This window comes from Notothenia coriiceps, unplaced genomic scaffold (assembly GCF_000735185.1).
Source record: "Notothenia coriiceps isolate Sejong01 unplaced genomic scaffold, NC01 NC01_scaffold00027554, whole genome shotgun sequence".
Taxonomy (NCBI): Eukaryota; Metazoa; Chordata; class Actinopteri; order Perciformes; family Nototheniidae; genus Notothenia; species Notothenia coriiceps.
In genome coordinates, this window is record NW_011360255.1 from 1 (window position 1) to 11,976 (window position 11,976).

At 42.4% G+C, this 11,976-nt stretch overlaps 1 protein-coding gene across 1 annotated transcript; it reads right to left on the reverse strand.

The window, feature by feature from the left end:
• Positions 1-7,919: 7,919 nt before the first annotated feature.
• Positions 7,920-10,606, reverse strand: LOC104957688 (IgGFc-binding protein-like). The gene is made up of 3 exons (XM_010785344.1): positions 10,562-10,606; positions 9,120-9,466; positions 7,920-8,151 (listed from the first exon to the last, which is right to left on the reverse strand). Exons 2-3 carry the CDS (start codon positions 9,449-9,451, stop codon positions 7,920-7,922), a joined length of 564 nt encoding a protein of 187 aa, XP_010783646.1. The 5' UTR covers positions 9,452-9,466; positions 10,562-10,606.
• Positions 10,607-11,976: the final 1,370 nt, after the last annotated feature.

Genomic DNA, 11,976 nt, shown 5'->3' on the forward strand with positions numbered 1-11,976 from the left:
GCCATTCTCGACCACTTCTGACACCATGTAATATCTTGGATATTAACAGACAACGGAACAGTTGGTTATTTAACAGGACGCTTTATTGCCCCCTCCGGTGGTTCATCAATCCCAACATAGACTACCTCTCGCGCCACTCCCACTTACTGTACTGTCGTAAACATGCCGTAACGTATATGACAACTCCCCTTGTAGTCAGTTAACAATACTATGACACCGTGTAATTAAATGTGTTGCCACTGTTAGAAATTAAAATCAATGTTTTAATGGGGAAATGTAGTTTAAACATGCCGTCAGTTTTAATGCTCTTTTATACTGAAAAACCAGAAATTCTTGTGCACAAGCAGTTAAACTTTTATTCTGAAAATCCTTCATCTACGGTTAGCATTTAGCATGTGACAACATCCGGAAACCAAACGAGCCGAGAAGTATTTTTTAGAGTATTGATTACAGCGTTTAGAAAGTGTTACATGAAAAGTGATGAAAGAGAATATGAGGAGAAAAGGCGTGTTAAGCATATATTGAATGTGAAAAGAACCAATCCTCTGTTTAAATGCAACAACGGACATTGGAGACGAGGCGAGCCGGCTGGCGGGGAGGAGCCAGCAGAGGATATATAACAGCACCGGAGGAGAGATCCTCCGCTTCTCTTTCCTAACGAGGAGCGGATCACAGCTGTTTGTCTGACTGAACAATGTCATGCTTGTGACCAACCCGCGCCTTTTTTAATTAAAGTACCCAATTGAACTTTCACAGAGACTCCATTTAGTCTCCTTTTAAAGCTTCTCTCCTGGACGGGAGAATAACGAACACAGTTTACACCAGGTAGGTGTTATAAGCCTCTGATTTCACAAGATGTATTGGAACGGTGATGTGTTGAGCACTAGCGGCAAGGTACACCGTTTTATTAATATAAAATCCTTGTAGCTTTAATAACCCTTTACCATCAAGGATAGGAGCCAGTTTGGAGCCAGTGCCGGATGCAAACCAGTTCTACGTGTTTTTAAATTCAGCTCTTGGTCCTGAAAAATATATCTAACTGGAGCAACAACTATTTGCTCAACTGGCGCCAAGAACTGGAACTCAGGCGTTTATTTTAGCAGGAAAAACGTTAGCAACAACCGTTCATGGCGAGTACAACAAGGAGCGGAAAGTTGTTGCAGAAGCGTTGAGTGGCTAGAACACGATTACACGCTATGAAGCCATACATTTGCAGAGCATTGACCAGGCATACCTCTGACACATTATTAATAACTCATCGTCCTTTGAATGACTACCTGTTGCTATCGTTGTAGCATTAGCCGTTTTGAACAGCAGCATACCACTCCTTCTTCAGTGTCATAATTGTTTTTATACCATTACCATTACCATGTCAGAAGATAGAGCGTAGTGAGGAATAATCTATTTATCAAAATGCCAGTAGTATACGGCTAACACCTTCAAAGAACTCTAAAGCAGTGCTTCTCAAACGAGGGTACTAGTCCCCTTAGGGGTACATTGTAGTAGTGCAGTACTTAAGAATAGTTCCTAAAGAAATTCTACCTCCATAAATTCAGGAAAGAACATGTTGAAATTCGTTTGAAAACCTGGATTTTATATTAAATATTTCAATTTTCATTGCAATTTTCAGTGCAACCCTGAAATAAGATGTTGCAAGAAATGCCATAACAGTTACAATTACGTTGAATTACGTTTTAATATGCAATCGATTTGGTTTTGAAATGAAGCACAACGCTGAAATTAGGTAGATTTAAATAAGTGATTAGGAAGCATATGTTTCTCACAAAATCTGAAATGCAACTTATCAATAAGAGTTTTAATGCATGATAAAAAAAAACTGGTTTGCCTTAAATTTAATGATTTATTTCAAACATTTGAAATGCTGCATTTAAATGGTTTTTTTGTAACAAGGTTATTTTTTGATAAATTAGAGACCAATGACACAGTACTGCTTTCAGGTGATTTCAATTTGATTTTTTTAAAGTTGAAAAAAGTTTTGAGAGACACTGGCCTATAGCATGATTACTTTGGATTATTTTTCCTTGCAGCTGTGGTTATGTTGTGAAAATGTATTTAGTATGCTTCATATTTCTAAGAAGGTCTTACTTCCCTTCTGCTTATTTCCATTTATACGAGCTGCTCGTAATAACAACAAATTATTGCAGGAGACCTGCTGAATATTTTTGTTTCTTTTAACAGGCAAAATTGTGGCACATTTTTTCTGAAAATGGATTGTATTAAGCATGCGTTAGGGCGTGTGAAGCAACTTTGGTACATCTCTGATGTTTTATGCTTCTTCTCTTAGGACTTACAGCACAGTTATGGTTGGTGATTTCAACATCCATGTGACAACCCCCAGGACAGTAGTGCTAATGGAATATCTTTCATTCTGGACAGCTATGGACAAATTGACAGAGCCCAAGGCTCACACTATTGACCTAGTTTCCACAAAAGGTCTCAATATTGCCAGTCATTCTCTTTGATCACTCTTGTGTTTGGAGCACCAGTTGGTGTTCGGGAGGCAAACACCTTCTCCACATTTTAGAGAGGGCTTAAGACTATCCTTTTTTAATAAAGCTTTTTAATAAAGCTTATAACTAAGGCCCCCGTCCACACGATATCAGTTGAATCCGCTAACGTTCTCTATCGTATAGAACAGGGGTTCCCAAAGTGGGGGGGGGGTCGCGAGATGATTACAAAATTAAAATGGAAAATTATAAAAAAAAAGATAATTTTTTTTAATAATTTAAAAAGACAAATTATTATTAATAATAACGTTTGCATAGACATTTTCAGGGGCGGACTAGCCATCTGTATAATTTCCCCGCAACGAGGCTCCCCCTTTGACAATCCACTAGCGCAGTGTTTGTGCGGAAAACCGAAATTAATTCACGCCCCCTGTGTGTGTGTGTGTGTGTGTGCGTGTGTGTGTGCGTGTGTGTTGTGGCATGTAGCAGCTGCGTGTGTGTAAGCTCGCCCCGCCCCCTCGCACACAGACGGGAGAGAGAGATCTCTCGTCTGGATTGGAAAGATCGAAAATACTAAAATATCATAGACGCATTTTGCAGTCTTTTGNGGGGGGGTCGCGAGATGATTACAAAATTAAAATGGAAAATTATAAAAAAAAAGATAATTTTTTTTAATAATTTAAAAAGACAAATTATTATTAATAATAACGTTTGCATAGACATTTTCAGGGGCGGACTAGCCATCTGTATAATTTCCCCGCAACGAGGTTCCCCCTTTGACTAGCGGAGTGTTTCTCAAACTTTTTCATACCAAGGACCACTTAACCAATAAAAAACACTCATGGACCACCTAACTCCACAAATATCCATAAACAACAGGCCTGCTTACCCATTCCAACCGTATATAACAAATTACAGCCTAATAATGACAGTAGTGATAGTAATAGTAGTAGTAAAAAAACTGAAATTAATTCACTAGCACCCCCCGTCGACAGGGGGTCGCCAGTCTCTGGCACTGTTATTTTGGGGGTCGCGGGCTGAAAAGATTGGGAACCCCTGGTATAGAAGACGGTTCGTCCACATGAGGCCGAAACGGAAACGCGGATTCGGAGCCCGAAGGTGGGTAGGTCTGAGGACGAAACGCTTGCAGCTATGTGTGCACGCCCTATACGATCATTTCCTGAAAACAATGACGCCATAGCCCCGCCTCTCCCCACCTCTCCTGCTCACCCCCGCGTCACCCATTCATCCATTGCTGATGCGTTCCGTCAACAACACCAACAACAATGGCGGATCAGGGTTGCGTTCGTGCTCCAGACGCTACTGACCATGCTACAGATTTTAGTGCAAAATGTACAGCTCCTCTACCACAACCATCAGCAACAATAATAATATAATATAATAATAATAATAATAATAATCGTCATCGGTCTTATTCGCTGCTTTTGGTGTATTTTGTGGCGGATGTACAGCACCACTTACAGGCCCGGCATATGTACTACAGCGTCTCCAGCGGGCCGAGCGGTCTCGTGTGGACGGACATGTTTCTTGAGCCGATTCCGTGTGGACAAAATACTTTTTTTATATCGAATTCGGGTCGTTTTGGTCTCCGTTTCGTCTCCGTGTGGACGGGGCCTAAGGCTGGCTCAGGCTTTCGGGGGACTTTAACCTTTTATCTTTTACCTCTTATCTCCTGCTTTCTCTTTATCTGAATGGACTCATGTCCAAAAACCGCATGGTGCCAACTCAGCATCTGGGAAATCAACTCCAGAGTTTGTTTCTCTCACCTGGCAGGTTGGATCATGAGTCGCGGCTGCATCTGTTGCTCTGGTCCTGCCTTGTTATTTTGTTTTCCTTATATTTTTCTTTGGGGGTTCTTCTAAATGTAATTTGTAAAATAGAACTTTATCATTAAAATTTGATTTGATTTTACTATGGTATGCAGATTTGTTCACTTAGAAGTTCTTCTCCACTCGTTTAACTCTGTTGATAATATGGTGGATTAATTCAATTTTAAAACAACAAATCTCATTGATGCCCTTTTCCGCAACTAATGTCAAATTGTCGCTTATAAAAACCCACCATAGAGAGATGCCACACTGGTGGAGCTCCAAAAAAGAGAATGTTGAAAAATGAAATGCAGGTGGCGAACAACACATCTCAAAAGATAACATGTTTTAATTAAAAAAATGGTGTTCATCGCCAAAAATAGCAATACAAATGCCTTATTTTTTGACAGTCTGACATCCCTCTCGATATCAGCGGCCAGTGAACGCCTCTTTATCACTTCATGCAACAACTGCTTCTTTACAAACAAAGTTCAAAAACTCAGAATAGCAGTGCCTCTTTATCAAGCGGAGGGACCATGCCATCCATGCTTTATCATGAAATCCAATTATAGCCACATGACACAATTTGATCCCATCAGGCACACCCCTGGAGGGGATTGTATCACGCTCTGCTGCCTTAATATTCTTCCCACAAGCTTCATGTAGAAGCAGCTTTCAGTTTCTATGCTCTGTCCATTTGAGTCCTGATTTCTTTCAGATTGAAGCCTAATTAGGGCCCAAGCACGGAGTGCTAGGACCCAACGGCGTCCTAGCACGAAGTGCGAGGAACCTATTGTTCTTTGTGGTATTATTATTGTTCCACGCCATCTTTCCTTTTTTTGAGGGCTTTAGGACGCTCAAAAAGTTGTATAATTTTGCACGGACGCCAGGACCGGTAAAAATAGCAACATTCTGGAGTCAATGGTTTCAAATTTTCCAAAATACTCGCTAACGTCACCTATGGCCATTCCCATTTTGTGAAAGATTTACGAAGTTGCACCGTAAGTCCAAATGACCTGAGATGTTGCACACTTATCCTGGTGGACCTGCTCTACAAATAATCCTATTGGACACCTAAGCTCCGCCTACTTTAAATTAGCATAATGTTCAAAACGGTGAAATATTCACTTAAATTTCAATTGAACACATTACCGTAGAAAATGAGCAAGTTCAGACGATAAATATTGCAGCCATTAATCAAAACGTACTCGCAAAAAGGCGGGGCTTAGAAAGAAATGCTCATAACTCATCAACAATGTATCCAAACATCACATATTTTGGTGGATAGGTTCAGTCTGTCTTGGGGAATAGGCACACCAAATAATTTTCATTTTGGACTATAGGGGGCCCCAAAAACAACACAAATGTATAACTCAAGAAGGGATGAACACATTTTTTATTATTTTTTTGCACATACTCTGGGGGTGACTACGAACTGAGATTTAAAGTGTCACAACAAATGCAGAATGTGGGCGTGGCCTATACTTTTAATTTTATTGCGATAGCATAAAATGAGCTTCGGACGCAAAACTTGGGACACGTCAGAGCCCACAACCTTTAAGAGAATGTAAAACAAAACACGTAATTTTTTCTAAAAAACTGCTCACTAGCGCCCCCTATTGTGTGGTAGTCACATATAGTTTCTCAGAACTTCACGAATTTTGGCACAGACATTCCTCATGGAGTTGCGGACATATTTGTAAATAGCTTCCATTAGCCCCGCCCCCCAGGAAGTCGGCCATTTTGAAAAATGTGTGTTTTTCATGCATTTTAAGCACATTCTTGCGAACTCCTCCTCGGGGAATGATCGGAAAAATTCCAATCCAGGACAAGTTCAGCCCCTATCCAATATGACGCTAAATTGAGAAGAACATTTTTGATAGCTCAATCGTGGAGGTCGTAAGCTAACAGCGAATACACCATTTTTGACGATTTACATGTCGCAAATTGGTCCAAACTGCTCGCATATAGTTTTTCCGATATTCACGAAACGCTGTATACACATTGCTATTATGATTGCACACATATTTCAAATTGCTTTTCATTAGCCCCGCCCCACAGAAAGCTGGCCATTTTGAAAAATGGGCGTTTTTCATGATTTTTAAGCACATTTGTGCTATTTCGTCATAGGGAACAGATCGGAAAAATTCCAATCTAGGGCAATTTAAGCGCATATCCAATGTGTTGCGACATTGTGAAGGAATAGTTGATCGCTTGAACATGGGGCTCGTAAGCTAATGGAGAATGTACCATTTTTCACCATTTATATGTCAGATACTACCTTAAGCTACTGAGACCCGCCTGTCTGCCAGGCACATCAACTCTCACACAAACACACAAACACACACACACACACACACACACACACACACACACACACACACACCTACACAATGTACAACACACACATACACTCTACACATTGTACAACAAACAGCTCCTAAAGCATAACTAAATATCAGGCTACATCCCTTGTATATTTTATTATGTGAAGCACTATATGGTTTCATTAAAAACATCTACTGTTTATTTGTAGATATCTCCTAAAGCCTACAAATAAAGTGTGAAATGTAGGCCTGTCACATATATTATTGAGCCATATAGATTATACACACTGTTCTGCTTTCTGCACTGACCTCAGCAGCTGTTCTCACTGTAAACATCGCCTCACAATGAAAGCAGTTGTATTAAAAAAAGAAATAGCCTAACATCCAGGGGAGATCTGATAAGTGAGTAAACAAACGGTAAAGGGCAGAAAGTCTGATGCACATTTGATCATCTCAAATAACTTATAATCACAACGGGAACAGTTTGCAGAGCTGTGCTTTGTTGACATAAGTCCAGCCATGCGTCACACCTCTTTTAAACATCACTGTTGGCTGAAATCGTCTCCGGAGAATACTTCAGTGTACCCTCGGTTATAGCTCCTCCAGAGAGACTCCTCTCTCCTCTCTCCTCAGCATCAGTGGACCCTCGGTTATAGCTCCTCCAAAGACACTCCTATCTCCTCTAAATCAGTGTATCCTCGGTTACGGCTCCTCCAGACAGCCTCCTCGATAATCGAACCTCGACGAGCCTTTAGAGAAATTTGTTTTCTTTCGAGACAGCGCGCCGACATCCGTTTCCGGGTTGCTGCCGGAGGACCTGGGAGTCTGGGACGCGAAAATTATAGAAATGACAAACGGCTCATTTCCGAGGACTCGCGCGTGTCTGCTTGACGCCGGGACGACCGGCCGCCCTCCCCGACAGGCGCACGGACGCGAGGGCCCGCTCATCACTGCGCGCACATGTGCGACCGCAGTTTTAATTAAATATTGTATTCAAATGATTGGTGTATTAATGTGTTAATCACTTCAGTGTTGTACTTGGTAAAGGTGGGGTCCGTTTGAATTACTGTAAACACTACTGTTGATCTTAACCAATAATAATATATGATAATTATGTGTTAATTTACATTAAATTACATTAAATTAACCTAAATCTTCAAAGTAACTAAATATATAAAATAAATGTAGTGGAGTAAAATAATGGGAAAATACTCAAGTAAAGCACAAGTACCTCAATGTTCTACTTAGTACATTTGATTACATGTACTTAGTTACATTACACCACTGACAGTATGTTACTCACAACATTTGGCCAGTTGTCTCCATGGCAACACAGATGCTCCAGCTTCCTGGCACTCGGCCAGGTAGGTGCTCAGGGCCTCACACAGCACTTCCTGTCGCCCTTCATTGGTGCACACATCGTACAGACAATCTGCCACATTCTCTGCTACCGACAGGCTGCCATGACAACCAGCGAAGGGGCCCTTCTTGTCGCTTATTATCCCGCAGTAGTCTGGGCCTGTGTACCTGAGGAGGAGATCGGGGAAATACAGAGGATTATTGGCATCTCCTCAAATTATATCATTTTAATAAAACACATTTAGGTCATCATTTCAGTTGCTCCAAATCGTGATAGATCTGAGGAGGTAACACTGAAAATACTCAAACGTTGACTTTGGAATAAATAACAAATATTAGGTTAAACTTAATATATTGTTTTCAACTAACTAATACAGGTATGTGAAAGGTGTTGACATAATTTGTCTTTAGTGATTGAAATGTTTAGGGGGGTGTATTTTCTTTCTTATCTTAAATATGTGTTGAAAATGGAGCTGCTGTGCAGGAACATTTTAGACTTGATCTGAAAAGAAAGTATTATTGTGTTAACATAATGTCCTGTGTCCCCGCAGGATGAAAGCTAATGACTTTCCTTATCTTGGGCTGTCTAGTCGAGATTTTGGGGGAATGTTTAGCAGCTCAAAATGTCACTTCCTTTATGATCAAAACATCTCATAATCCAGAGCTGCACTTCCTGTTTAGTGCTCATTAGAACATGTTAATTAGTATAGTCGTTTTTTTGTTCTTTCCATAAACTACTAAAAACGTTTAAAATTATCTTCGTTTATTTGGTGTGAATGCTAAGTCAGAACAAAAATAATTATTTATTATTATTCCGCATCTTTTTTTGATTGCTTTCTTGTTCCATATGGGTGCTATTACTCCGGACATTCATAACTTTCATAATTCCAGAAATATTATACAGTAGCTCATAAAGCGTTTTGTGAAGGAATCTTCGCCCTCAGCACAGAGATGATGTCTTTAGTCATTACTTCCCCCAGCCCCAATACTTTAGCCACGCCCTTACATCACATACCCACATAGTGGTCACACAGCAATGTCTTCAGGAATTGCATTCTCTAGTTATGTAGTGATGTTCACGTTTATAATGAGTGACACTGAATATCTAAAGAGTGCTCATTGAAGGAGGTACTGACTTGACGCGGTCCTGGTCTGAGCACTGCGGACACACGTCCTCACAGAAGTGGTAGCAGAAGGGGTCGTTGTCCTCCAGGCTCCAAGTGGAGGCCCAGTCCGTCAAATTGGCAGCCGGCCGCCCCCCCGCCTGCATCAGCTCGTCCTCCGGGTCACCGTTGTAGTTTCCACAGAGCCCGGCCACATTACCAAAGTAACTGCTGCTGATGGACACCATGAGGAGTGTGGACCAATCAAACGTGACCTCCACGCCAAAATCACATAGGAGCGTGCCTCTGATTCCAGACGCTGTTATGGAGATGCTGCCTCCCTCCAGACGGACAGGAAGCTCCATCCTGATACCGTCCACCTGACGGGAGGGGGGTGGGACGGAGGGGGGGTGGGGGTGGGGGGGGGGGGGGGGTCTTAAACTTGTTGTACATAATTGGTTTCATCCACTATGGGACTGAAAATATTGTCAATATAACCATATTAGTTCTGCTTTCCATTAAACACATTAATATCAACAGGAGGTTTTGGAACTGTGAAATAACAAGAGTAACAGCGGTAAGATTTAGAAGAGATAATTACTATGCCAACTATAAGCAGAGCAAAAACGAAATCCTGATTCAGAAAATAGCATGCAAGACATTCAATTAAAACCAGTGGCATTAATATGGCAGCAGAAATTAATTTCCCGTATCAGACATGTATATATTCAATTGGGAAGAAGAAGAATACATTTTGCTCAATCAATTAAACAATCCCATTTCAGGTCAGGTGGGTTGTTGTTGAATGAAGCGCTCTCCAATGTGTAAAGAATTTTGAATAGAAATTGGACGGGAGGAAACCCGCTGCTGTAAATGGTACACACAACATGGCAAGCCAGCAGAGGGCACACACCAGTGAACATGTGCCTATGCTTTTAACGCGCATCCCTAGTAGCAGGAAGCCAGTGGGCAGCTTATTGGCACAAAAGCACCCCGTGGAGCAATGGGAAGTTAGGGGGGAAGGTTGTCCGTGGCCTTGGCTCAAAGGCACCAACGCAGTGGGCAGGAGGTGAACTGGTCGGGACTTGACCGGCGACCCGACCGGCTGCCACAGTCCAAGCCCCCCTAGTGACTGAGCGCCACTGCTGTGTGTGTGTGTGTGTGTCTCAATACATGATAACATTTCCATGCGTGTTGAGTTCTATCAACATATTTAGATTTTCTGTCGCACTTTCTACTAAAGCTTGTAATATCACTGGTGTCGCGTTTGACTCAGCAATGACAGTAAAAAATGTTTAAATTGCGCAAGCCCAGGCAGTGAAAACGTAGCATGACCAAAACCTTAATCTGTATCAGATTTCCTTTGTGTCCGGTTAATTAGAATTGAATCTAATTATGGGCAGTGAACTTAAAGGAATCAGTGTGTGAAAAGTTGGCAGTGCCTGGCATTATTTACGGCTGAGCAAAGAACCCACCAGTATGACCCCTCTCTCAGAGGAGGGGAAAATGGAGATCCGATGGCCGCAGCGCATCCCACAGTGGGGCCTGAGCGTCTAACGAAGGAGGCCCTCAGATTTCCTCGCAGCTCATTCTTGGCCTGAATCACAGTGAACGATGTCAGGGATGGGGTCGACGACCCTGGGGAAGTTCATTCTAATGTTAATGTTAGCAGTGTGACCATTGACTTAAAGGCCAGTGAACGCTGAAGTGATGAATGCTAACTCAATTCAAGGATTGTAACTCATTCCTGCACCACTCTAATTTTTTGTAGTCATTTTACCGATGGAAACTAGAGTGACAATGTGAGTGTGAGCAGAGGCAGACAGACCCTGTGGTGTTGACCAGCAACGAGGTGCAGGTTCCCTGGAAAGCAGTACCGCGTATTGTCAACATGTGCCGTAGTGCGGGTCGTGCCGAAAAGCGCCGAGCACAAGGGGCTGTAGAATCAGGAACCACAGCACTCCCTGGCGCTTCTGACACCGCAACAGTGCTCCTTTACTCTGCACTTAACGACTCCAGCACCAGGGTGGGCCTGCAATATACCACACACACACAACACACATAGCACAGGCCACACACACACGCACACACGCACAGGCAGCACACACACACAAATAAAACAGGCGAGCAGCACAGCACAACGGCACGACACATACAGCAGCACACACATACACCAGGCACCACACACGCACACACAACAATACACCGCAAACAGGCAGCACACACGCACCACACACACAGCACACACAGCATACAGACAGCACCATACACATGGCACACACAGGCACACACACCAGAGCAAGCAGCACCCACACACACACACACACAGGCACACTACAGGCACAGGGCAACACAAAAACACATATGGGCTTATCAGGTTACAGAGAAAGCTCAAAAAGTAAAGTGATAAAATAAAACGCATGGGAGCAGCAAAATAGAAACACTGTCTAAGAGTGTTGGCATTTTGACAGTTGTACATTTTGTTATCACTGTTATATGGGAATGACACGTCGTTTCTTGCCTCTGATTTAACTGTGTCTGAATCATTGAGGCGCTCTGCCCCACTGTGTAAGGGTGCTGTTTACTTTTTCAGAGAGAGAGGTTCCAAAGAGGTCAAGACATTTCTGTGACTCTGGAGCGGCCTGGAGGAACAGCTGAGCTGCTTATGGACGTCTGCAGGCTTCCCAATTCTTCACCATAGGCACACTTTGCAAATGAGTGACGTAGCAGTACAACTCCCCGCTCCAATACTCTGTCAGGAGTTGCCGTGTTTAATACTCAATCTGAATGATTCATCTGTACTCCGGCTGGCTTAATGACAGGGCAGGGCAGCTTTTTTCCTTAACTTGAATTAATTAGAACACACTCACCGGCTGCATTGAACATATTG